Here is a 27827-nt window from a genome sequence, read left to right as displayed (position 1 = left end):
AAAGTGTGGTTACATTATAATGACATCAAATCTTTTGCTAGGCAAATTAATTATCACCCTGCTGGCTGAATTTATCAGTGTCACATTTCAAGTGTGAGATATCATGCAACTGGATTTGTTTTATACAGTGAATGAGAATAATTTAGTTTTAGCCACTTAAAAAACAAACACATGTACATTGACTGAAACACTTTTGATAATTACTTGTGATGGGTTTGCTGGAAAAAAGTGGCTTAAACAATTGCTCACTAGATAAACCCTATGTGACTGCTTATCCTGTACAACACTTCTACTGACCAACTTAGTATTAGTTCTGCTCAAGTACTTCTATATTTATATGACAAATAAAAGAAACATATAAGATTCTTCAAAACATGACTTGAATAAAAATAACTGAATGAATACTATTACATGTTTAATTTTTTTATTATTATTATTATTTTCACATTGCTGGTGAAGATTCTCAGTCATCCAGGTCAAAGTCATTCCAAAAAATAGAAAATTTAAAACAATCAACTGGACTTTGCTTCCAAGTTTGAAGACTTTTCGCTTCCCAGCCAGGAAGCTTTTTCAATTCAATATGTCAGGAATTGCGTTGAGGTCGAGGTTTTATATAGTAGCCAAAATGGTGGCATTGGAATGGGGGTCAGGTATGGGGCATTGCAGGCTAACAAAAGAAGCCAAACGACCCCCCATTCCTAAGGGGTGGACCCCTTCGTCCGTTTCAAATTGCATGTTTTCAAAACACAAACAAGGCTTTGTTGGGCTATTGTATAAAACCCAGAACTCAACGCTATTCCTGACATTTTGAATTGAAAAAGCTTCTAGGATGGGAAGCAAAACATCTTCAAACTTGGAAACGAAGTCCAGTGGATTGTTGTTGTTTTTTCTTTCTTTTTTTGAAATTTTCGCTTTTTTACTTTCGGAATCTCTATTAATATCTTAAGTTGGTTTTATTAAAGTAATATTTATCAATATTTTAATAATATACCCATCCTTTTTTTTTAAACAAAAAGGGACATTTCAATGGTGTATTGCTGTCACTTGAGAAAAATAAATTTTTGCTTATTAAATTGTATAAACGTAATAATTATATTGCATAAACGTGATAGTTATATTGTATAAATGGACATTTCTTTGTATGCTTTCTAATTATTGAATGACTCGAATATTAACAGTGTTATTAATAAATATATTAGCCTACTTATTTGTTTTATGAATGTACAATTCTGTTAAATGGCATTTACTTATTTAAAGATTTACAAAGCATTGAATGAAGGGAATAAAACACAACATGAAATTTCAGCGGCCCCTGAAGAAGAGGCGTTCTCTTAAGGTGTGAAATCTTAACATCATACCTACTTCACCTTAGTTAGGAGTAAGATCTATATTTTGTCACTGTAGATTTATACTATTTCTTTAATATTGCACTTGCTACTAAAATTACTGATACCTACACTAAGCGCAACGTTTATTTGTCACATTGAAATTCTACGAATAATACATTTTCCTACACATTTAGTGCTCCTGAACGCGCCTTGGTTCTGACTCGTACCGGAAGCGCGGTGACGCTGGCGCGGTTGTTGAACACAAACCCGGGGCAGTTGTTGACATGTCGCTCATAGAAAAGCAGAGACCACACAGTCAAACTGGCGAACAGCTTATTTTACAAGGGTTCTAAGCAGAGAGCCTTGACAAGTCATCAAGTTAAACATGGACATGTTATCCCCGCTTATAAAGAAAATGGGTAGGCCGAACCGCTAGCTGAGTTTTGCTCAACTTTACGCTAATAAGACAATCATAGCAATGAAACCGTTAGCATTTCAGCTAACGCAAAGTAACTTTTCGCCCGTTATACGGATATAACTATGTTGAACTGTGTCGAAACTAGTTTATAAATGTCTGTTTTGATATTGTGTGATTTCGTTTCTTTTAATTTCAGGCCACTCGTTAGTGGAAATAAGAGTTCGAGCGTTGAAGAGCATTTTAAGTAAACTGAAGCATTCCCTCATCACTGTGACTGACATTGTTCAGGAAAAGATGCTGTTTGTTTATCTGCTTGAATGGTTCAATTTCCCGGAGGTGCCAATGAAGGAGGACGTTCTTGGGTTGCTTTTAACTTTATCAAAGGTACACATACAGTATTTTACTCATTTCGAAATCACCATGTGAGTGAGACTTAAAGGATAATTACTGCTAGGCTTTAAAATGTGTGATTTTGGAACCACATGCAGGTAGACTCATTTATTATTATTTCATTTGTGTCTCAGTTATATTTTAATATATAGTTCAGACTGAGAAACCTGCAGCCTACTTTTGTTAATTCTGTCTAATTGTTTATAGAATTAGGCTTACATCTACAATATAACATATATTATATTTGTAGATGTTAGAGAGATGCCTTTAAGTGCATTACAAATATAGGGCCCCAAAACATCAATGCATGAAAAATATAATTAGTAGAGCCAATTCCAATGCCAAACTTGATATATCATGCATCCCTAGTGGTGCAATTTCAATTCCGTCCAGAAAAAAATTGGATATGCTGCATTTTAAATATAGCATAGCATATTTTTTTCTTGTAAACTTTGTGGTAAACTTGGGGATATATATTTTATTGCATGTTGCATATCCCAGTAAAACTGTTTCACCTTTAAATCTGCAGCTCTACCTACTTCTCTCTTTGTTCTGTTTAAAAAGATTTATGAACCTCTTTACTAATATAATGATGCCAGAAAAAAAATGTTGAGATATGTAGAAGCTCTGCAGTCTGATTCTGTCTGTTAAATAAGAAAACGTGTAAATTTTAACCTGTAACTGGGAGTCATGGTTCTCTGAGAAGCCCAGATTTTTTTAACTAGTAAAGAATAAAAAATTGTTTATTCAAGCTTCTTGCATTATAATACTAACTTGTTTAAACTTACAATCTGTTGCCAATTTTTTTGGTGGCATCTCTAATTATTTTAACCAACCCGTCTCCTAACTTTTACTTAAACATTGAAGTAGCTGCAGGTTAATATTCACTGAGTGCTGCTGTGCGTCTCTCCTCTAACCATATGAACACTGTTTAACCAGTGAAATGCAAACGCAAATCAGATGTCTCAAAGCGAACGATCCTATGATATAACACCGAGATACGGGACACGAGAGCAGAAAAAAAATACAGACTCAAAACGCTCTGAACACAGATAGCTGCACCCAACCTGTTACCTCTGCTGGCTCCCTGCCCCTGTCCGCCGGGGTTCCAGCCACGGAGCTGATGGCTCTGTTCCAGTGCCCAGTGTTTCTCAACTACGTGCTGCACTATAGTCGACCAAAATCCAGGTCGACTATACCTATAAAAATCCATTTTTATAGGTATGAAAAGAAGGACATGTCCGGGAAAAAGAGGACGTCTGGTCACCCTAATTAAAAGCAAATATTTTCTAAAATAAAGCAATAACTTTTTTATTCTTTGATTTTTTTTATTGTTCATCAGCATAAGCCTGATCATTATTTCTGTGAAAATAAAACAGGTCTAGATCCTTTTGAAAATGAGAACAGGTCCTTCAACATTTTACTTGGTGAATAAAAGATCTTACTATTTCCTTTAAATAAAGGAAATTGAATTAACTTTATAAAAAAAAAAACAGCCTCCATATGCATATGGTTTACTTGTCAAGTTTGTCCCGTTTTTTGGTTACTGAATTTCCATTAAAAGTGCGGATCAAATTTACATTTAACTTTTTTGTTTTTTAATGAAAAGGAACCAGCAGACATATCTGCACACATTTGTAGTTTATTTGAAAGTGACATTTATTGTAACATCCTTAAACCTTAAATTATTGGTAAATTCCGTTAAATGTCTTTGTTTTTGTACAGTTTTCCAGTTATCGACTAAAATTGCTGTACGAACATAAATAGATGTTTGCTGTTAAGATCAAATAAAAACTATATACTATGTTGTATATATGCATACACAGAGGTTGCAGCACGACTGTTTAAATATATAGATTATCTGAAACCTTTGAACTACTTTTCTAATTTTTGTTGTTGTTTTGTGTTTAAAGCATCCGAGTTCAGCCCAGATGCTGAGGGATGTCGGGGCGGTGGACTTTCTCTCTCAGCTTTCTTCTACAGTCGAGCCCAGACTGCGAGCTGTCATTGATGGAACCCTGGACCAGCTGTTCCAGCTTCATGAGCTACTCCCCAGTCATTCAGCTGTCTACTCTCATGGATCATGCAGCACAACTACAACAGGTGTCACAAGTTGAACCAAATATTTCATTTACCTGAGAATGATTTTCATCTCACCACATTGAACAGAAACTTTATTATTTTTTCTTTTCTTACTCTACTCATGTCCATAGCTGTATATTGGTTATTTATTCCCCAGGTGCACAGTATTTATATTGTTAAAGCACTTTACAGTACAGTGTTTTATTTGTATGTTCTTTAACTCTTCACTATTATGTTATTCTTATTTCTAAGGTCCGCATTTGTGTGACCATTTTTTTGTTTTTGTTTTTCTATAATCTTTTTGGTGCTGTAAACACCAGAATTTCCCCAATGTTGGACAATAAAGGGATTTTTCTACTCTATAATAGACATGTTGTGTCCAAGATTTGAAGTAACAAATGTGCTGTCTCTTCCACAGCCTCAACTATTGTTTCAGGTGACAATAAATTGCCTAAAATCGGTTATTTCCACAACAGGATGCAGTCAAACTCAAATGTACCACCTCAGAAGATAGCAGGTAATCCTTACAGATGTACTGTCACTTCTTGTGGAAGCTTATGTTATTGTTTTCTATAACAATGATTTGTCTTTTTTTCCCACCTTTCCTAGTACGTGAATCTGTGAGATGTTTGAAATTTTCAGTTTTTCCCTGGCTGACTTTAACAAACACGGACCGACATATACTTTCTTCCAATGAGAGGTAAGAAACAATGCAGCTTACTTCACTTTCTTGCTCATGTTTAATCAGCTACTTGGCAGACTTCAGTTTTTAAGTTCCAGAAAATGTTTGAATTTATGCCCAGCTCTGCTAACAAGATCAGATTAATTTTGCACTCTTCTTTTTTTTTTTACCAATTACTGGGTAATATATTTTCTACTTTTGAAAGGTTTCTGCAATCAGAAAATATATCTGCTCCTGTTTCTTTGATGCAGTTCTCTGGGAAGCAGCGATCCTAACATGGTGCGGACAACCTGTGAACTCCTTTGTGATGTTATCCTGCAGGACTTTCCAGCAGAAATCTTCCTGCAAAGGCCTGGAATTGTTAAGGTTAGCATAACTGTCAGGCATTGGTTGAGGTTTGAAGACCCAAATGCAGAGGCAGAGGTGAGGTTTCTTGAAGATTTAATTGAATGTTCACAAACAACTGAGGCAGGAATCCAAAAATCCAACATGAAAAATGTAAAACAAAGCAGAACCATGGAGACATCCGGGGAAAGCAATCATGAGGAGCTGAGGTAAGATGAGGAACCAGCACTAAGGAACTGCATAAGGAGAGTATATATGGGAGACTGAACAAAGAGAGGACTTATGAGCAGATTGGGAGCAGGTGTGAAGAGAGGAGTTTAGGAAGGAGCTAGGGAAAAGGAGACCAACACAAGAGGGCAACAAATAAAACCTAAAAACTCAAATATATAAAAAAAAACACAACAAAATAGGAATTAAACCAGTAAAAACTAGAAAACATGGAGCAAAGTAAAACTGAATACTCAAAATAAAACTTAACAGAACCGAGACCGTGACAATAACATACGATCCCTGACAAAAATATTAACACAATTGAATTTTTTAGCATTTCAGTAAAATAGCAGCTTGAAACTTCATTATATTTTGGTCAGTTCTTTGCAGTAAACCAACAAAAATATAAAGTAGATAGTTAGAATAGGAAAGAAACACATTTTGTGTTTCTAAAAACGACTTTCCTCCTCATTACTTCTAATAATTAAAAGAATGAAGATCATACATATTCTATCAAAATATGTTAAATTCTCCAAAAAAATAGGTATGATGATGTTTAAAACTATGTTTTCTGGAACAGAACATAAACCGTCTTAATAATTGTAAAAGAAAAGCGTTTCTGGGTTAAAAACATAGTGGTGGCAGCGGCGGCATGGACGGGGATCGCTCTTCCTTTAGCAGGGAAGCTGATGAAGATAACAAGTGGTTAAATAAATAGGAGCTGGTTGTGTTATAAAATCATATGTATATCATTTTATGTCACTATAAAAACACGCATTGCTCTTAGATACCTTAAAGAATGGTCTACTTAAAACAACCATGTTTTCTTTTTCTACATATATAGTGCTCGTCTTTGCCCTCATCAAAAGATATAAGTTTGGTGAAGAGATGATAGATGGACCATTTCTGTCCAGTCGCTCCACTGTTAAAAACAAACAACAAAACTACTTTCATATGGAAAACATCAGTTATGAATACGGTGTCCTTGATCCAGTTGAAGCTTGTTGAGTTGTAGTTCTCTTGAGGCTTCTCTCTCTTTTTATTTTAGTGGGTAAAAGATTGCTGTGAGGATACAGCTTGGCTACTATGTACCTCTTAGAAGGTGTGGAATTCGGGGCTGCTGGGACTTTCTCTCTCTTTACTTATATCAAGAAACAGTCGTTCACACTTTGAATGGGCCCTGATCTTCAGTTCTATTCCAAACATTTCTACACAGGATGCTGGCATTGTTTCATCGTTTCTACATTTACAGATCCCTGTCTATTTATTCCTCTCGGGATTAGAGGAGTTTATTTTGACATGCTGAGAAGAATTAATTGCAGCCTTGAAAGCATCAAAGTGGCTCTGTCTGAGTGTTTGAGAAAACATAATTTTGCCCCATTGAGCAACTATATCAGCATCGCAATTTGGTTAATAAAGTGGGGCTTAAAATTACAGCGGCCTCAGGGCGGCATTAACACACTGTCACCCGGCAGCCTCATGTTTAGAAGGAATCAGAGCTGGAAAGTCCTCTTCTTCATGTTGCTTTAGTTCCCCTCCTGTTGAGTTCTTAGTTTAGTTAAATAAAAAGAATGACTTCAAAGTAGAAACATGTCTTCATTAGAACCAAAGCCCAGGAAATTAGAACTATGGATAAATGACTACCTTAGTAATTCAATTGCAGTTGCCCTTTTTGCCTATTGATTCCTACGTGGTCTTTCTCATTGTCTGGGTCTAGCATTTATTTTAAAGGTGTACAATAATGCTCCATGGATGAATCAAACATCAGATTGGTGAACTAATAGATTAGACTTTATTTATCTGTTACCCAGCTGTAAAGTATGATGACAACAAATTTTTTAAATTTTTTGTTTTAGAACCTTTTACTGCTGCTCAGGCTGGGTTCAGGTAAAGGAGAGGTCGGCTACCTCCGCTCATCTGCCCTGTCCTGCCTGCGGCAGCTTTGCGTGGGACTGCAGAGGAGGCTGCGCTTTCATCAGGATCCAGGTTTCTACTCAGCAAAGCAGGGTAAAATGCTTTATGAACGGGTTTTATATATAAACCAATCTCTTTGTGCTTTAATTAAGACATTAAAACAAAAAAAAAGCTTCCGCATTCATAACATGGAGGTTTTGTTATATTTTACACTGGTGAAAGAAGAGTTTATTCAGGAGGTTACATGTTCTCTTAAATTATAGTTGGGCTCTGAATTATTTGTCCTTGTTGAACAAAACACAAGCTACATCTTCAATGTTTATTTAAAAGAGGGAATTATTAATGCCATTTTTATTTATTATATAGTCCAAATTATATTAATAAAAGCTTAATTGATTATTTTTATTTAATTTCCCTTTGGGATTAATAAAGTATTTTTGAATTTACTTAAATTTATTCACCCTTTTATGTTGAGAGTAAAGGTAACTTTGCACGTTTTACCAACGTCAGCTGGTGTTTGTTGACATCAGCAAACTTCTGGCACATTTCCGGCTGGCATTTTTACCTTTCTTTGTGGGAGAATTGTTTGTTTAAATGGGGCCGGATTTCCTGGTACAGAGATGCCATTTCAGTAAAGTGAAAAATGTGATCAAAGTCTGCTGTATACATTATACTACCAGTTATTACAGTCATTATCTTGAAACGCCTGTAGTTTGAAGCACGTAGCTATATATTTGGGTTAAAGTTGTCTCTTTTAAACATGCGTCTAATCAATTAATCTAAATAACATTATTTTTGTCTTAACTGACTGTAAACATTTTCTTCAGTAGGGATTTGAGGTTATTATTGTGGGTAGCTGCACATTTCAATCATGCCTAAAAGGTCTAACTGTTGCTTCTGTGCTTGATTCTTGATGGAGTTGCTCTCAATCCAGGGCACGTTTAATCCTAACGTTACTGTTGACAGAGTATGGGTGTAAGCAGCATTTGTTATTATTGCTGGAAAAGCAAATATTTTTAATGCTTAAAAAAAACAAAACAAACATTCAATAATAATTGATAACAGGGAGAAAATGGCTTTAGCTTGTTAGGTTAAGATATTTTAGAGTCGTCAATATCACATATTTTAGGTTTTAAGTGATTGTATGCACATGTATGACTTGATGGTTTGCTTTATCTTTGTGTGGGAAATACAAATGTGTAATTCATATAAAAATATTGATCTTGTTTAATCTTTGAATTGATTTAGTGATGTGTTTTATATTATTATTTCTCCCTGCTTAGCATTTACATAAAAAGCTGATAGCAAACCAATATCTAATTTCCGGTTTAGATCCGCTGTCGCAGAACTCGTCGTTCTCTTACGCCCAGGAGGTTCGGGGGAACCGGCGTTCACAGGCCTCCTCTCCTGCGGCTGAGCTCTCTCCTCGGCCCTCAGTGGTGGGGCGTTCATCCCAACGAGCCCGGGGAGACGGTCAGGACGGAGATGCAGCCTCTAACAGGTGTGTGTGTGTGTGTACATGGTCATAGACAACTATAGGCAAGCTTGCAGTTTAAAACAATGATAAAACTGTCTTTGCATATCTGCTTTTGTTAATTATTTTTGTAAATGATTTTTTTTTTTGGAAATGCATTTCAGTATGTTTCTTTTGCACTAGAAATCTTGTCTAAAGGGTGTTTCAACCACAGCGTTAGGAAACTTAGTTTGTATAGCTCTAGTAGTAACCATGGTAATTCAAAACACTTTACAGAAAATTAGACAAACTCAGATTAAAAGGAATATTTTTAAAAATACTATTAAAAACAATGTCAAATCACAAAAAAATAAAATAAATAATTTTTTTATTTCAAACAAATGAGGGGGAAAAAAATAAAAGACCTGTCCGAGTGTTTCTGGGCAAGTTCAGCTAAACAGTCTAGATTTAAAGGATCCATTTTCTGCACATCTCCGCCGTTATGCAGCTGGTTCCAGACTGAGGAGAAAACACACTCATGATTCTGCTTTTAGTTCTTATCCTGGGAACTCTGAATGATCAGGTTTTTGGTTATCTGATATTATTACTACTCTACCAGGGGATCTTTACCTCACCTGGGGCTCTTTATCAGAATACCTGTAAGAGTGTGTTTTCATTCCAATTAGAATAGAATAGAATAGAATTCAACTTTATTGTCATTGCACTGTCACAAGTACAAGCAACGAAATGCAGTTAGCATCTATCCAGAAGTGCTATACAGGATATAAATATGCATTACAAGTGTACAGAGGGTATGTATAAATAGACTATAAAATGTATGTATAAACAGTATAACAGCATTAACAGTGATTGAGGCTGTAAATGAATATAGACACTATATACATGTATACAACTATACAGAGATGTTACCTGGATCATATAAATATATATATTAGTGGGGTTATAATGTATGGTACAAGTTGACATATTATATACATGGATTGTGAATGCGTGTGAGGAAGCAGTTTGTGGTATGTGTGAGGAGCGTCCATGGTTATTGTTGTGTAGGGGGATGGGAGTACAGTCCTTATAGTTCGTGTCATGAGGCGTTCAGAAGCGTGACAGCTGTGGGGAAGAAGCTGTTCCGGTGCCTGGTGGTTTTAGTCCGTATGCTTCTGTAACGCCTCCCAGAGGGCAGGAGAGAGAATAGTCTGTGTGCAGGGTGAGTGGGGTCCTTGCTGATTTTCCCGGCCCTTTTCAGACACCGCTTCCTGTAGATGTCCTGGATGGCAGGAAGCGGTGCCCCGGCGATGCGCTGGGCGGTTTTCACCACCCTCTGCAGCGCCTTCCGGTCCGAGGCAGAGCAGTTCCCATACCAAACTGTGATACAGTTGGTGAGGATGCTCTCGATGGTGCAGCGGTAGAAGTTCGTGAGGATCTCTGTGGACAGATGGTTCTTCCGCAGGGTCCTCATGAAGAAGAGGCGCTGGTGGGCCTTCTTGATGAGTTTGGAGCAGCTGGTCGTCCAGGTCAGGTCCTCAGAGATGTGGACACCCAGGAACTTGAAGCTGTCCACACGCTCCACCGCCGTCCCCTTGATGTGGATGGGGCACACATAGGCACATTCTGTTGCACGATCTGTTCATTAGTAGGTCTCTAACTGGGAGATCCAAAGGGATGTTAAAGATTATGTCTGTGATTCATCCAATAGCAGCTCGCACAGAGGTGGGGCAACAGTCCAGGGCCCCGAACAGACGCCCCGCTCCCCTGCTGATGCGGCTCAGCTGCAGCTTCCGGACCTGAGCATGGAAGATGTACTGGAGCTTCAGTTACAGCAGCTCAACTTGGCCCAGTTTTCTGTTGCCACCATGCAGCATGCCATACCACTGCTGAAGACAGGTGGGAGTCTATTATTTAATTTATTCATTTTCTTTCTTCTCTGCTTGAAAAAACTTGAAATAGTGTAAATATCCCCAGTTCTGCTTCCCTACATCAACTAGATTCTATTTTGTGTTATTTGATCTTGTCTAAAAAAAAAAAAAAAAAAAAAAAAAGCCCCACCTTCCTCTGCTTTTGTTCTGCTTCTCTCTTCCTCTCAGACGGTTTGCATGTGTTCCACCGTGTTCTGGAGCTGTTGTGTGATGCTCTCCTCCTGCTCAGGGATAGTGTTTGCGAGCTGGTCTGGGACGATCGCAGCCTGGTGGGGATGGAGCTGGCAAGTCAACACAACTCATGACAGCCTCTTATGTAGATGAATGGATACACTTCACTGAAATGGGGAGCTGGCTTGGCCACCAGACAGTTTGTCACAGACACACAAGCATACGGTGTTCAACTGTCAAGGAGAACTTTACGCATGAGAGTGAGCTGAATGAATTATACCTCCGTTGCAAAGAGCTATGTACACCTATATTCAAACGTATTGTCTGCAGGCCCTGGGTTAATCAAACATCATAACTGCTGTGTTAATACATGTCTTCATTCATTATGTATGTTAAGTTAAGACAATAGATCGTGTTAAATAGGTTTGCGCCTTTTAACCGCTCAGGATTATTTATTATATTCCCTGGCAGCTTTTAGAATATGTTCTCTGCAGTGGGATTTATGCACTTGTCAAGCCGGGGGCCCCTGCAGCCCTCTGCTGTTTAATACATGCTCAGAGTCGTGCAACCTAAGAACTATTTTGTTATCTTTATGTGGCGAGCAGCTTTTGTTTGCCAGACCCCTTCGTTTTCCTGTGGGATTGAACTGAACTGAGCGATGCACAGGACATGTACTGCCCCCTGCTGGTGTATCTACTCTATTGTTCTATGTCTGCATCCAGAACAAAGTGACTGAGAATAGATTGTTCCAATTTATTCATACTGAGATAGGGTGGATCTCTATCTTGTCCCGAAATAACCCTGAAATCTGATTAAATTCAATTCCTCAACCCCTGGAATGAAAATTTTTTTTCCTCATGGCTCTCAGCCAACAGCTCTGTTTGACTCAGAGAAAATGTGCTCAGATTGAGAACGCTTCTATGCGTTGGTGTGTGTTTGTTCCATGTGTGCTTTTATGTACTTTTCTGTCTGTTTATGTTTTGGTTCACATTTCTCTGTGTGCTTATTATAGAAGGAGAAGCTGCAAGCCTGTATGGAGCAACTTGGGGATATACTCTATTTACATCAAAACCATTCAGCCGATGATCCTGACAGTTCCCAGGTTTACCACAGAATGGCCTATATAGGGACTGCCATATTCACCATTAAACTCCTACAGACCATCCTCCCTCCTGAGAAGGTGTGTGTGTCATAATTTGCTAGCAGCCAAGCATTTATAATAATGTCTCAACTTCACATTTCAAAGTAGTTTAATTGAACTATATAATAGATCATCATGAAATGATTCATTACTAAATTAATTATTTATTTAAGGTGGGTAGAAAATGAAAGATGGTTTATTAATTGTATTAAAATAAACAATCTTAAAAATATTGCTTATTTCTCAATCCACTTCCTTTTATTTTGATACATAACACAATTCAGTGCAACTTGCTTCCTTCAGAGTTGAATCTGATCAGAAAAAAGCAGACAAGAAGCTGATGGTTACTGTAAAAGAGCCTACAGACTTAGAACCATTTTAGTTTAGTTAGTTGACAGTTTATTATCACTATTAGCTCTCCAAAAATGTGGCTTTGTTGGACGACTGAAAATAAGGAAGCCATATTTGGAATATAGATATAATAACTGCCACTAAAGTTTGTTACAGGTCATGTTGAGAGACAAAATAAATATGTGAAATCAAAGTTGCTCTTTTGAGAATAGACAAAGAAAAATAGGTTTTTGGCAAATATTTGGCCAAAAATGAATATCAAGCATCGTCAGTGTGCAGTTCCTGCGTGAAAACATGGTGGTGAAAGCATCATGGTGGGGGGACATAGGAGCTGGTTAGTACTGGAGAGAGGGGTCTGGCTGCATACCTGCACCGTCAGGACCTAGAGCTGCACTGCAAGGTCTCCTGTGCTGTTAGAACCGGAAGTTTATTCAAAGACTTTCAAAGTAAAATCAAAGTTGATTCTAAGCCCTTCTAAAGTAAAAGCTAGAGTCAATAAACACCCCTTCTTCACAATCAAGTGTTGCTATGCTGGGAACTTATATACGCGCATAATTTTACTCCCCATCAAACTCCTTTCTCGAATAATAGATATGTGCTACATAGAAATAAGTCTCTGTATTTGAATCGCTGGATGAAAAAGGGCATTCAGTCTTTAAGACATTTTTTAAACGACAATGGGCTGTCTTATGAGGATTTTTGCTTACAGCATAATTTAAACTGCTCCTATACTCAGTTTAACACTCTCATAAACTCTAATCTGGCAGCAAACAGGTGTTGTGTGCTGTTCCCGAAGGCTTCGAATACAACTTCTGGAATTAACTTCTCGTCCTGACAGTGCAGGTCTGCAGCCAGACTCTCTTGAATATGGATGAAAATAAATACAGAGTTAAATCTTTAGATGCTTAAGTTTGTGAAAGAGGCTCCTCTTCAAAGTGACCTAAAACATACAGCCTGAGCTGCAACTAAAGTATTCTATTCGAATCCCAGCATGTGGTAGGGTGGCCTATTCAAAGTCCAGACCTAAATTCATTTGACCATGAATTTCTTTCAATATTTTGTGCTGACCTATTGCATAGCATTCTAATAAAATGCCTGTGAGTTGGTGAATTGTAATTTGTTTAAATGTAGGAGAAAGAAGAAGGCATAGTTTTATGTTTGGTAAAATATCTGTTTTTTGCAACCAAATCATCAGTTTGTTGCACTTCTAATCTAAAAGTTATTGTTTTCCTAAAACGTTAACAGGCCAGTGAAAATCTCCCGGAAAACACAGCAACGGCACTTTTCCACTTAAGCGTGGACTCATCACTGGGAAGTTTATTTCCCAGCATGCAGGAGACGGCTGTGGCCTACTTGGAGCAAGTAAACTCAGACGGCCACAGCCTCTACAGGAGGATGAACAGAGCTGCGCTTTGGATGGAGTCCACTTGTAACTTCATAAAGGAAGCACAAGCTGATGTATGAGCTGAAGATAATATTCGTTTTTATAGAAAAAAAATACTTGCAACTATAGAGGAATTTATTAAGTCTTTAATCAACCTTTTGTTTCTTTCTGCAGGGGGAGAAGAACTGGTTGGACCTTCTGGAACTTGCAGACCAAACCATAGATGGGCTTCCTTTTCATCAGCACCTACCCATCATCAAGGAATGTGTTCACATGTGCTCTCACTTGTAAGACCAGAGCCTGACCTCTACATTTTTAAATCATTCCAACTTTGTATAAACTTTAAAATCCTTTACCTTTCCTTTATGAGGTGGAAGTTTGATCAGCCCAGCCCCCTCCTCCAATCCGAGAGCCAGAAACTCTTCCTCAAGCTGCTGTCGCATCCCTCACCGCCTGTCAAAACGGAAACATATGAGTGTGCTTTAAACCTGGTCAAGGTTAGAACATGATGCTTTATAGGTTGCTGTTGTTTAAATGAGCGCTAAAGGTCACGGCTGAAGCACACCAGCCTTTTGTTGCCTAAAAAAGGAAGCTGTCGTGTGGTTCTTTAAAATCTAACTAAGGAAAATGGAGACAAATGAGTTACAGCTCTTGGACAGCATGCTATAAAAATCCTGCTTGACATTTTGAATCAACCTCTCTTTTCATTTTACCAATCAGTCTAGAATTGAGAGTGAATTGTATTTCATGATTACGTGCAAAAGTGAGAGGATGGTGATAATTTATGATGTGATTACATTTACCCCTAGGACTGTCTTGGCATCCAGAATCTGTTGAGACAGGAAGCAGCAGCATGCGAGGGTGTTAACTTCCTTCTCCACCGCAGGGTCCTGTATGAAATGAGTGCTTTTGGACTGCAAGACTCTGCAGAAAGGGTATCTGGACCTATTTTGTTCTGAGTGTTTGTATCTTAAATATGTCGATATGTCAAAGCTTTTATGGTTTTTATTCAGTTTGTTGTGTGCAGTGCCTAGCGCAAGTATTTATACCCCTTAAGCTTTTCCACATCTTGTCATATTTCCACCACATGCTTATGAAATTATGTGATATTTCAGCACAATCTGGCACAAAAATCTCAAGTAAAAAACTTAGACTTAGAAAACTAAAGTTAAGTTTGGGGGGGTGATCTATAAACATTTTTATAAAGATATTTCTGTGTTTTAAAAAACTGTACTTTGTTGAAAACATTTTTAAAAACCTGAGTTCATTCTTGAAATATTGTCTAACATTTGCAAACGTGCTGCAAACACAGGAATGATGCAAATTCAAAAATATAATGCTAAAAAGAGAAAAAATTAAGCATATCAAATATGCTGCAAATACAGAAAACGGGAGAAAAATGCTACAAATGCCCATCTAAAAACGTAAGAATAGCAGGCCACTAGAGGGCCTTAATCACATAGTCATATGGGATTGAATAACTAAATAAAAGCTACTGCAAAGCTGCATTCAGATACGCTATGCTATGTTCACATCAAATGCAATTTCAGCAGCAAAAAATAGCATCTGCTGTTTCATTTTTTTTATGTGCGTACACATTAAGGTGTACACACCTGAAACATGTCCAGTAAAGTGCGTACAGATGCATCTGATTCTTGTGCTGCTCCTCTATTCAATGGCAAGGAGTGGCTTTCTTATATTTACTATGATTAGTGGCTTACACCTCAAAACATCGCCTGTGCAGTCAGTTCATAAAGAATAGGATCCTGCCTTCAAATATTATTACGCTGTCGGGGCTGCTCAGACCCCCACATACTGGTGGTGCGCTGTCACTGGGAATCCCCAGCAGCAGCTGCCTCAGGCCCGTTGCCTCTTGAGGTTTTTTCCCCCATTGGTGAATGTGGTACAAACTGTAAGCACCAGATTAATAAAACCAAACATGTTTTGCTCACAGGTTTCAACATTTTAAGTTAATTTAGGCGTTAACAAAAAGTTTCAGGGGAGTGATCAGAGTGCTCTGCATCAGCAGTACTGTGTCTGTCTCTCTGCCAGCTCCCTGATCAGCGTTTCTGATTGGTTGATGGTGCACATTGAGCAGTAAAAGTTAAATCCAGCATCTGCTGCTTGTGAAGCTCATCTTTTACCTCAGATACTTAGAAGCTCATGAGGCGCTGCTCCAGCTGTTCGAGACGTGCTGCAGGACCTTCCGATGCGCGTCAACCAAAGATTTGCTTGTAAACCAGATGCTTCTGCTGCTCAAATTCCATCCTGTGTGGTGTGGATTTAGCATTAGTGTTTTGTGACGTGTTTTACTGTAAGCTCTGTGTTTTCACATCAGCCCCTGTAATTATCAGAACTGTGGTGTAAAGCTAATATCAGGGATCTCAAAAATTTTGTTTAACCTCTAGTCTAACTGGAAACATAAAGGAAAAAACAAACAAACGCTGGAATATATGAGAATCCTTGTAATTGGCTTGTTTCCAACCGCAGAACAAGTTCTACTACATTTTTCCGAAGGACTGATTCTTATATAGAAACTGCTTTCAATAAAAGGCAGAAAAACCCATTTGTTCGAAGTTTCCTGAAATTGATGTTCTGTGCCAATGAAGCAGAACGCTGCTCTTTTCGGTCAAATGTGAAGCTACAATATTATTTATTTATTTAGTTCAAGAACAAAATTACCCAAAGCATTGCTTCCCTTCTGGAAGGTCAACATCCACCCCTGTCGCATGTTTGAGCAGCATCTTTCCTTCTAGGACCACCCAATAAACTCATCTTCCCATCAGTGCTGACCTGTCCCTGACGGCACTGCTCTGTTCCTGAAGAGCATCCCGAAGGATGGCGTTTCCTCCGCCATCTTTCAAACTGAGGATGATGAGTTTAAAACCATGGACAGCATTAGTTTTCCACCACACATAGTTTTTTTTAATTATATGTATATATATAATACTTGTGGAAGATTTCAACTTTCTTCTCTTCTGTCTTTTATAAAGTCCAGATTTATGAATTGTTTGCCACATTTTTTTCAAATCCATGTTTCCTTTCCTTCCTATTCACTAATATACAATATTTTGTGTTGGTATAAAAGGTCAAATTATTCAGTATTGTAGCTGTAACTTGACAAAAATGTGTAAATGTAGGTATAAGTACCTCTGACAGGCAGCATTCATGTGGCTAATTAAGTCCCTTTACTCTGTAGCAGCTGTTTGACTTGGCTTTGCTTTGTGAACTCAGCTCTTTACTTCTGATCTATAGGTGAATATTGCTGCCAAGGATATCCTGCTCTTCCTCCTCAAGGGACGATTAATGATGACAGCGCCAGCCTGGGACAGATTCAATGAGGCACTTTACCCGGTCATACCCATATTACAGGTGTTGTTCACTTTGTGGAGATTACAAAGTAATTTCACTGCTGGGCTCTTAAACCAGCCCTCCTGTTTGGAACTCATGGCACTATAATAACAGAGAGATGAGGCAGTACAGTGTTGAGGAATGTATTTTAAGTAAAGAAATATTAATATTCTCTGCTCACAAAGGCTGCTTATTGTGCTGCATGTGAAGGAAAACATTATTTTTCTCTGGTTTATGTATTGGATGCTATGTTGTTTCCTTTTTTGGGTGGCAGAAACAAACTTTCATTAATTGCTCGGTTTCAGGCAACAGGGAGCCAGAACACTCTGCATGAATATACACGAGAGTTTGACTAGGCTGTCAAATGTGATTTAATTCAAACAGGCCAATACAAGTTGGGCCCTCTATGTCAACAAGAGATGAAATGAAACCCCCCCCTAATCAAAGTGATGCAGATTTTATTTACTGTTTCACTGGTTAGCAGGAATTCCCTGTTGTTTACTGCTTTGTCTTCCAACACAGTCTGACAATTGTGTGTGTGTTTGTGCGGCTACATGGCAGGGCTATGCCAGCACTGAGGAGTCACTTGGAAAGGCTGTCCTGCTGATAAGTGACATGTCGGATGTGACAAGAGACAACGTGTTCCCGACTACAGGCAAGCTGAAAGCGGCGCTCCGTCTCCTCTTCTCTAAACAGCCCACGTAAGTCGGAGCTCTGGGTCTTCCCATTGTCGGAGCCGGTTTGATTGTTAGGTGCTCCGACATGTGTAGGTGTGTATTGTCTTGTTTTTCTTTTTTTTTTTTTATCAATGTGTATGATGCACATGCTATTTGTCTGGTATGTTTTTTGTTTTTCTTTCCGTTAGATTTTTTTTCTTTTTTTTTTTTTCGTCTCAAATATTCTTGTTTGCCAAAAAAGCCAAAACACATCTGGCAAAGCTGGAAACATTAAGTTGTTGTAATTAACTTGCTTTGAGAATGTTTTTGCTTGACCTCCCTACTTTTCATCCTGCCTAAGACTGCTCAATACGTGGCAGCTTTCTGATATTTTCTATATTCTAATATTTGGAAAGGGCTGATTAGAGTGCACATTTCTGGGCTATTATAAGGGTTTTTGTCTTGCAAGCTTATAACACTTATTAGCTGTCTCGCTGTTGCAAGGTTTTGTAATACTGCACAGCCATTATTGTGTCAGAAAAAGAACATTTACAAAGCATCTTCCTCCATGTTTGCTGAGCCTCTTAAATGGGTTGCTGCCTTAGTGTTGCTGCGTTGCTACAATTCCTGCAGACAGATTCTGTCACCTGAGCTGTGGATGTCTGCAGCTCCTCAAAGGTTATCTTTGGCTTCTAGGCAGCTTCTCTAAATAATGCTCTCCTTTTATATCTATCTGTTCAAACGGATGGGTGTGTCATTGTATGTTTGCTGGAGTAGTTTCCATTAGGACTTAACAGTTAATGGGAATCATGATTAGCTTGTCATTGAAGTGATCATCGATTTAGGAACTGAAAAATTTTTAATTGGTTTGCTCAGACTCAGTGCTCCTCCAAAACTCAAGTGAAAGTTTTTATCTTACCTTGATCAAATCATTTAAAGTCGTAGGGAAAAGGCTGTTCCAAACGTTGCATTTCTGAATTCTGCTGAGTGGTGTCCGACTTTACACGAGTGAATAAAGTGAATGTGTAGTTGGTTGTTTATCAACCAATCACAGTGTTACTGTGATTGGTTGATAAACAACATGATGTTGTTCTGAACAATGATTAAATATTAGACAGCGATGTTTACCTTAAAATCTAACTGGATGTGCAACAGCTTCTTTTTTTGAAATTTATTAGAAGTATCAGAGAAAATATGCTCGGTAAAAAAAAAAAAAAAATGGCACTATTTTTCTTGCACATAAAAAAATTATTATTTTCCTACTACTTTACAATAGTGCAATACTTAATGTTGTTTTTGGCGCATCAAATAAAATTAACAATATAACAAACTGAAGCTTGCAGCCCTAACATGACACAAATTGGACAAGTTTAGAAAGGCAGAGACAAGGTAACTAATGGTAACTATGGTAACTAGTACTGGTGAAGTCTATTTATCTCTACTGCTAGATTTTAAATCTACAAAACCTGTTATGTCATTTAAATTTTTATTCTTACAGTTAAAGCTGTGTTGTTGCAAAACATTGATGTGTTTACCTTAAATATTTGTCGTAAGTCTCCTTCTATTTAAAATCAACAGTGTCAGAATAGCTGCAGTGCAACACATCCTGCCCCACCTCACCAGCAGTGCTGAGGACAACCCCACTAGACCAGACGCAGATCAATCTCTGATGACGTCCCTTCCCAACCTCTTCTGCCTCAGAAACCCTGTAGACGTCACACTGGACACCAGCTATAAGTCCATCCTAAAGGTACAAAACCACACAGAAAATGACAAAACAATAGCACCTCTAGATATATTAATTAATTTATTTTGCTAGGTGGAGGCAGTGGAGAAGCTGTTTTGCATCCTGAGCTCAGACACTGTAGACCTCTCTATCAGAAGATCAGCAGCAGAGCAACTTTCTGTGGTTCTGCAAGGTGAGGAGCCTCTAAAATCTTCTGTGTTAATCATTTAAATAAAAAAATACTGTTTGAATTAAATGCTTGAATACTGTCAGCTGTCCCACATGGTCTCTTTTTTTTTTACCTCATGCAAGCTGAATTTTCTTACCAGTGATCTTTTTTTTCTTTGTTCAGTGTGAATTTTTTATCTCATTATAAATTGAGAAGCAAAGTTTTAAAGTTTGATGACTGCGCTTTCCTCTTGTGAAAACTACAATTGGCAGATGCTGCAGCTGCATTTCTTCCTTCCCACTGCACCCTGTTTAGGCAAACACAAAATCTAAGCAAATGTTTGTTGGTGTAACGTTGAGCTCTTTTCTCTCCCACAGACACAGTAGTTCACTCCGTACTGAAGAACCTAGGCATCGCAGAGAAAGTTATTTCTTTCATCACAGACAGTGTAAATGGCAACAAGGTAAAAAAAAATGACACTTTTAGTGAGAAAGACAATAATTGATTAAACTATTTTACTCAAGCTAAATAAAACAATAAATGTGTACATATATTTTTGCTGTACATATGTTTTGCATATATATCTGCTTTATGCAAGTGTGTTTACTAAAGCCAGTGATGCGTTGATGATTGGGGAATGAAGTGACCTATGTTAATAGTGTCAGACAGGCTCTGCTCAGCAGTGATTTCTGCCCTCAGCCTGAAATTACTTCAGTTCGCTGATCATTTCCAGTCCTGGAACCAGAAAGTGCTTGCGGTGATCATCCAACAAGTCTGTCCACATCGAGGAGAGCAAATCAGGACGACAGAAACATAGCTAAAATAAAATAAAATAAAAATGGTGTATACAGGAGATGAACCAGTCAGTAAATTGTGTTTTACCTCAAAAGAGTCAGCCTACATTTATGTGTTGCTGCTTCGTAGTGTGATCATGTGTTTGGAGCCCCGTGCTTATAACGTCTTGCTCCCCAGAGCTTTGATCTTCTTCTGGAGCCGTGTGCATGCATCTTGAGAAAGCTGGTGTACGCTGATTCGTCTCTGAGGCACAGCCTGGCGCAAAACAACCTCCTGCTCCTCACACTTCTCAGGGGTAAGCACAACAACACATCTCATTTAGTATCATTTATACACTCCCTGTCAGGCGACTCATTGACAAAATCCCAAGATGTCCACTTTAAGTTTGTTTTAAACATGCCGTGCTGCTTTTAAGTGGCGTATAATACAAAGCACAAGTATATTTCTATGATGCAACTTGATATGTTTTTTTTATTTATTTTTTTAGCCTTGATGGTGGCAACAGCTTATTTTTAATAGGAGTTGGTAAAATGCAATACAGCTCAAACTCTTGTATAGCATAATTTACAGCTCAGTTTTTCGTTACTCTTTGTTAAATGGCAAAAATTTAGATACAGGTTGAAAATTGTTCCTTAATTTGGAATTATTTTTAGTCTTGTATAGAAAAAAAAATGGCTTTCATCACGGAATTTGAGCTAAAGATTTAGAAGGTTACTATGCTTGCTAGACTTGATTATTTCAAACTTCAGCTTTAAGTCTGAAGGTATAATATGGGTTTTAGATACATGGCTTTAAAGAAAGGCATACATTACCATAGTTTCTTTTACGAATGTTGATTCTTCCCTGCAGCATCGTTGATTTTGAAGGAAATAAAAGGCAATGGAACCGAAACGGCCGTCCTAATGTGTTTGCTGCTTTTTGATGAGATCGCCAGCATCGAGACCTGGTTGGTTTATGTTTTCATACTACAAACCAGCAAGGACTTGTTCTTACATTAAAGCTATCTACTATAGATTTATGTTACTTAAGCTTGCTTTAAATAGTTTGGCACATAATGAACATTTCATGATCGTTTTGTTTTACAGGTTTATTATTTGTTACTTGGTAACTTTTCAACCTTCGCGACTGTTTAGCCTAGTTATAAACATTTTAGGGATTTTTCTCATCAGGTCAGAGAAATCCACCAAAGATGCATCTCTCTCACCATTTTCTCTACCGGTTGCAGCAGTTAGGAGGTACGGCAAGTCAAAAAGAAAATCAGCTTTACCTGCCTCATGGAAACATCTGATTAGCAAACATCAGCTGCAGTTTTTTTTTAATGTTTTCTTTTGTTTCCTAAAGATACAACATTCCCTTCCAAGCAGCGACTCATCACGCCGTCAGCCCGTACTGCTGCATCTTGGCTCCTTCTTCTGACCTTCTCACCCTAAGCTCCATCCGCCAAGCCTTGCAGGTGGCCTGGAATGCTGCATGGCATTCTGGGATAGATAATGTCCTGGAGAAAGTGCACAGTGTTGCTGGTGATTCTCAGTAAGGCTCTTATTAATTCCAACTTGTTCCATGCAGTTAGGAAATGTTTAATTTTTGTCGGTAATGTGGTCATTTTCAGTGTTTATTTAGCGGCTAACATTTCCAATATATTTAGTTTGAAGAAGGAACGTTAAGCAGATGTTGGTTTACAGGATCAGAGCAGAAACCATAACAGGATTTTCATGCAAACAAAGAGCCTGCATTGTATCACCCTTGAACAACACATCCAGTGTGAAGTTCAGCAGCGTATCAGCACCAGAGTTGTGGCATATTGTGTTCATCCGTCTTCATTTAGCCCTAATGTGACCTAATTTAAACAAATGAGAGCGTCTCTCTACAGTTTTAACCAGCTTGACTAAGATGTTCGAAACACGCCATTGGTAGATGAATTCATCCGAGATGCTGCATGGTGCTGTGATTGAGTGAAGAGCAGCTGCTTAAGATGGATTCATCTTAATATTCGCACGTGCTGCTCTAAAGAATTATGTTTTTAGTTAATGTTTGCTCCTCTTCTCTGCTTCTTGCTAGCAACAAGTATGACATGGATGTATCTGTCTCACTTAGAAAGTAAATCTATCTTCTGTACATTAATGGCCCCTGTGTATTGTTTATCCAGTCATTTGTTTGCTTCTAAGGACTATGGCAAATCCCTGCTTTTAAAATATGGTGGTATGTATTTTTTGACTGCTCACATTTTGACTCCAACAGATTTCACCCTGACTTGAAGCTGTCGGAGTCACAGATCTCGTCGCTCAGGGCAATGCACCTCCCAGCTGCGCTGCATGACTGCATCCAAGCCATCGTGACGGCAGAGGGACACAAATCTGTGGCCTCTGCTCTGTCCAGGCTCAACCTCTACTTGTTGTTCAGCAGTCTGGCTCTACCTCATGTTCCCACCCACAGCTGCAGAGACATCCTTCAGTCCCTCAGTTGGCAGACAGTGTTGACCAGGTATTCTGCTGACACATTAAAAAAGCATTTTTATGTTGCATAGAGTATTGCCAAAGCCTGCTTTATTAACTTGTCTTTTCAAATAACAATTATGTAAATCGACATGCCTGTTGAAATTCTCAGTCACCTGGGTCATGGCAACCACAAAGCAGGTTTTAATTGGAAGTTAACCAGACATTCACTGTGCAAAAGTCCAGTTTGTTTCCAAAATAAGCCTATTTGTAGTATGTAATTGAACCTTTTAACAATATTTTTGTTTTTTTTATGCTTGCAGTTTGTCATAATATTTAATTTAATCAATTTTTTTAACTGAGTGGTGTTTAAATTATATTTTTTACATGTATAAATGCTTGGTTATTTCTTAGCTTCGTTTTTTATGTCGTTCTGTATTTTTTTTCATTACCTAGATGTAAATATAAAGAATTAAAATGTATAATTTTGTAATATTACACAAGTGCAGAGAGTGAGCTTCTTAATACAAACAACGACACCTTACCTTGTTTTGTCGAAATATTCAGAGCCATGAACTTTAAGTTTACATTTGGTAACATTAAAACAATAATCTTATAGTTTTTCTTTTATTCTATTTGATAGACCAACACAGAGAATTGCAAAAATGTTTTTTTTTTTTTTTTTACAAATGTTACATCTTTCTCAAAATTTGAAAAAAATAACATCAGGTCTGTATACAATGTAAGTATATTGAAGAATGTGTTCTGATCAGAGTAGACTGAAACATTTAGCTGTGCACTATATCCATGGTGAAACATGTTAGTGGCAGTCTCATGCTGTGGGCCAACTTTTCATTACCAGAGAAGCTGGTCAGAGTTTGTGGGAATTCAGAGGTTTTGTCTCTGATTTTTACCATCAAAAATCTTGTTCTTTACTGAACAATGATATGAACAATATCTGAGAGTAATTTACACAGATTGCACGACGGTATTATAGCAGTGATAGTGAGTCTCATAGTAAATGGGACTTAACACACCGCACTATTTAAAATTTTATTTGTATAACAAAACCCCCAAAGAGCCTATTTTTTTTTTATTCACCATTGCTTTCTGTCGGTATTGCTAATAAAACCATCAGTAACTGCTTTTATATCATTAATCTTTATTGAATTGTTGAGATTAATTAGCCTGTATTTATGTGTTTCTCTCCCTTCTATGTCTTTCCATTGTAGTTCTTGGGTTTTTCTTTACAGTTAAAGCTTGTTTGCTGTGATTTTTCATCATAAAGAGCAAAATAAACAAGCAAAAAAATAAAGGCAGATTGGTTGCATAGTACCTGCACTGAATTTGTGAAAAGCCTTTCGCCTGTGTCTCTCTTGCCGTGACAGTCACACTCGCTGTCTCTCCCTCCCTGCAGGTTTCTCCAGGTGCGTCCAGCCTGTGTTGAGGATGAAAGGTTGCTGGTGGGAATTGTGACATTTTTGAATGCCTACTTCAAACAAATTCCCACAGAGCGTACCTCTGACCAGGAGGACCGCGACCTGCGCTGGATACTGGAGCTGCTTCTCAACCAGGTCCAGATCATTTACACTTTATGGACGTGGATGAAAAAAAAAATCCCTGCTGCAGCAGTGTTGATCTCTTCTTAGATTTATGATGCAAACAAACACCATGCTATTATTTTGTCCACAATGTTGTTTGAGTTATTCTGTAGTTTGGAAATGCAAATTATTGGCTTTAGTAATATGAATGTGAATTAACCCTCTCTTCTATTAGAGTCTGAACCTTAACAGCATCACTTATTAGTGTTTGTCTGTAATACGGGGCTGCTCACCAGTTTCAGTAAAGCATCTCCATAAGCTAGTTATATGATGATCCTCCTTAGTGCAGGAGCTTTCATATCAACAATCAAACCCGAATAAATCACACAGATTGTCAAACCCCCTGAACATATTATGGTCTAATAACAACAGAAAATCAGCCATGTAGCTTTTCCCCTTAGACATATTATATATAATTTCCCGAGCTCCTAAAAAAACCAAAAACGTAGGATTCTTATTTAGAAAAAGCCGTCTGCTATAGTAAGGAGAGCTGCTTTCTTTATTTAATCAGTCTCACTTTAGTTTGCTTATTAATGTTTGTGTAAACAATAAGTCCTTCCCCGGTGGCTGAAGAAGACTCAGATTTAATGCCTGGTAGGGGTTAGCTTCGCTCTTCTCTTCTCTTTTTCTGTAATTACTGAGCTGTTTCAGGAACATCTGTCGCTTCATACACTTGCATAAAGCATTCACTGATCAGTAAGAAATTTCACCATGTGACAGCCAAGAGCATATTAATTATTATTCTTTTTAATAGAATAAATAGAAGGTTTTTCTTAAATATGCATCGTTTTGAGCAAAGATTTTAAACTAATTAGCCTTAGAATGTATCAAAATGATCGGAAGGGCAAATAGCCTTTAGCTGTTTTGTTTTTCACTATAAAATAAACAGAAGGGAGGATCTCAGTTTATTCCTCAAAATGTATGAATTTTAAAATAGGTTAAAAAGTATTAAGTTTCTATTTGATCGGAGTTGGGAATCCTTAAAATCAAGAATCAAACATATTAACAGTCAGTCATTTTATAATTATTAATAACTTGACAAACTTAAAAAAAAATTTTTTGAAGATAATTTCAAAATCAACTCATTCTAATCACACTAATAAGAGACAAACATATAATATAACCCTGGAGCTCTTCTATTATCCTGAAACCCAAAAATTAAGTCCACAATAGCCTAAAATGTTATCTTTGAAGGAGAAGCAGAGGTTTCCAATGATGACACCATCTCTGTGACCCTCCAAAGCTGCCTGCAGCTTAAAGACAGGGCTGTACCTGAGGTCAGCCCTCTTTCTATTTAGATTCTCATCAGCTCCTTGTTTCTGGTTTCAGCGGGGAAAGAAGTTATTAGGGGTGGTAAGTTTTTGATTAGCGGCTCCATCAGTTACATGTGATGCCTTTGGATGATGGGCTAGTAGAATAAGGTGGACATTGTCTAACCAAGCAGGCCCTCAATCTGTATTGTTTCCTGTAAAGAATGACAAAAAAATGTAAGTTATACAAATGTAATGAAGAGCTTCGTTATAAAACCAAAAACCAATGAAAGTGCACACATTTGCATGTGTAGCATGCAGTATGTTTAAAGAAATAATGTATTTTTGTTTGTTACCAAAATGGTCTGACTATGTACTATGATGGAAAGCAAGCAGTGTCATTCACCTATCCTTTCGTACTGCCAGCCTCATTCAAATGGCGCCTATTACAGCAACCATTGAAAAATATTTCCACTCTCTGATTTGATGAATCTGGATGGACCCACAGATTTGGGAAGAGAATGTCTGCCTCTTGTCGTGAAAAAGTTTAAGAGAATTATTAAAAACATCAATCTGTTTTGAAAGCTGTTTCCCTGAGGTGTCAATGAAGCCCCTAGATATATACAAAGCAATCTATAACATAAGCCATTATAACTCTTCTGACTGTTTGGTGTGAACTTCTCACTGAATTAAACTCAGGATTCACATTGAAAGTCTGAGACGATCAAAGATTAATATTTGAATTAATATTTAGATAATTTTTTCTGTATTTCAACATCAACAGAAATCTAATTTTTTTTGACCTATGTAAAACTCTAATATGTTGAGAAATTTTGGATATTTTTGCTGCCAGGTAAACCTTTATTCCAATGACCTTGCAAAGCTGAAGGCTCGTCATGCTTTAAGATCATCGGCCATCATAGCCATGGATAGAAAATAACTTGGACTAAATTTATGACTCTACAAGACCTCTCTACATTTGAACTATGATCAATTTATCTTGAATTTAAGCAGATTTAGAGACAAACCGCATAATTATCTTCTAACAATCGTGTATTTCAACACATTAAGTTATAAGCAAACAGACTAATAAAGCCATTGCTAATATGTTTTAGTAAGCTTTACATTTATGTAAATGAACTTGAGTTGGATACAGAAATATCTATTTTTGTTTATTAACTGGTTTCTTAGGAGACTGCTGCTCTTCTTCATTTGCTCCATGGTGCGGAGACACAGAGCTTAGACGATCCTGAGGAGGTAACGAAACATGTCAGCCAGAGACTGCAGAGAGAGCTCACCAACTTCTTTAACACCCTAATGATCAGACTGTCAAATACGACTGACAGGTATGCTGGTATCAAACATAAACCTGTTATCATTTAGCTTAAGGTCATTGTATGGTTTAGTTTGAAATAGCAGCATAACTGAAGCAGTTGGATAAGGTGCTCTGAGGAATTAGCTCTGTCCTAGGATGCCCCTTAGACACAGTGCAGGGGGCCGGAGACAGAAGGACAGTAAGAAAGATAGAATCACTGTTGGACAGTGCCTAACATCCCATACATAGAGCTGTTGCAGAGCTCAGCTCTTTGAGAGCCGTAAAGCTGCATTGTAGATGCTTAAAGGGGGCATAGAATGCAAAACTGAGTTTACATTGTCATAGATGAATAAGCTCTTAATCTGATACTAATGTAAATTTGCAATATATATTTTTCTAGTTTCTCTTAAGAGTTATTTTTGTTATCATTTTACATTGTTCTGTGAATAGACTGTTGTTTTTCTTCTGTATATCTTGAAAACTGCCTTATTATCTACTAATAACTGCAGTGTTTTTTTTTCTTTCTGATAAGTTCTGAAATGATCTTCGGCTGCACAGCTTAATGTTTTTATTCAGATTATTTGTCAGTGTGTAGGTCAGTCGTTTTATTTGGACTTGTTTTTGCCCATATAATACGGGTATTTCTATTCTATTTAAGTCACTGTTTCACCAAAAGAAGGAATTTATACACAAAACAAAGGACTCCTTTTAAAAATAATGAAAACCCAAAAG

General features: G+C 37.6%; 1 protein-coding gene across 4 annotated transcripts in view; it reads left to right on the top strand.

Annotated features, from left to right (window-relative positions):
* Positions 1-1571: 1571 nt before the first annotated feature.
* Positions 1572-27827, top strand: part of rttn (rotatin) — a 51297-nt gene continuing 25041 nt past the window's right edge. For 2 of the 4 annotated variants that reach the window (XM_038267348.1, XM_038267351.1), the window contains exons 1-27: positions 1573-1747; positions 1943-2130; positions 4050-4239; positions 4637-4735; positions 4828-4918; positions 5152-5266; positions 7312-7462; positions 8702-8870; positions 10534-10721; positions 10922-11037; positions 11937-12104; positions 13662-13874; positions 13975-14087; positions 14171-14297; positions 14610-14735; positions 17056-17172; positions 17713-17852; positions 19386-19557; positions 19627-19726; positions 20080-20165; positions 20675-20792; positions 21347-21443; positions 21667-21732; positions 21839-22027; positions 22736-22978; positions 24347-24503; positions 26972-27126. In XM_038267348.1, the coding sequence (XP_038123276.1) occupies positions 1714-1747; positions 1943-2130; positions 4050-4239; positions 4637-4735; positions 4828-4918; positions 5152-5266; positions 7312-7462; positions 8702-8870; positions 10534-10721; positions 10922-11037; positions 11937-12104; positions 13662-13874; positions 13975-14087; positions 14171-14297; positions 14610-14735; positions 17056-17172; positions 17713-17852; positions 19386-19557; positions 19627-19726; positions 20080-20165; positions 20675-20792; positions 21347-21443; positions 21667-21732; positions 21839-22027; positions 22736-22978; positions 24347-24503; positions 26972-27126 (3728 nt within the window). In that variant the 5' untranslated portion in view covers positions 1573-1713. Of the gene's footprint in view, positions 1748-1942; positions 2131-4049; positions 4240-4636; positions 4736-4827; positions 4919-5151; positions 5267-7311; positions 7463-8701; positions 8871-10533; positions 10722-10921; positions 11038-11936; positions 12105-13661; positions 13875-13974; positions 14088-14170; positions 14298-14609; positions 14736-17055; positions 17173-17712; positions 17853-19385; positions 19558-19626; positions 19727-20079; positions 20166-20674; positions 20793-21346; positions 21444-21666; positions 21733-21838; positions 22028-22735; positions 22979-24346; positions 24504-26971; positions 27127-27827 lie in introns of all 4 variants that reach the window. The other 2 variants (XM_038267349.1, XM_038267350.1) reach the window with 2 other exon arrangements.

Source organism: Cyprinodon tularosa, unplaced genomic scaffold, assembly GCF_016077235.1.
Source record: "Cyprinodon tularosa strain WSP-4 unplaced genomic scaffold, ASM1607723v1 ctg670, whole genome shotgun sequence".
In the NCBI taxonomy this organism is placed as follows: Eukaryota; Metazoa; Chordata; class Actinopteri; order Cyprinodontiformes; family Cyprinodontidae; genus Cyprinodon; species Cyprinodon tularosa.
Note: the sequence above shows the minus strand (reverse complement) of the source record. Positions and strands in the feature narration are given on the sequence as shown.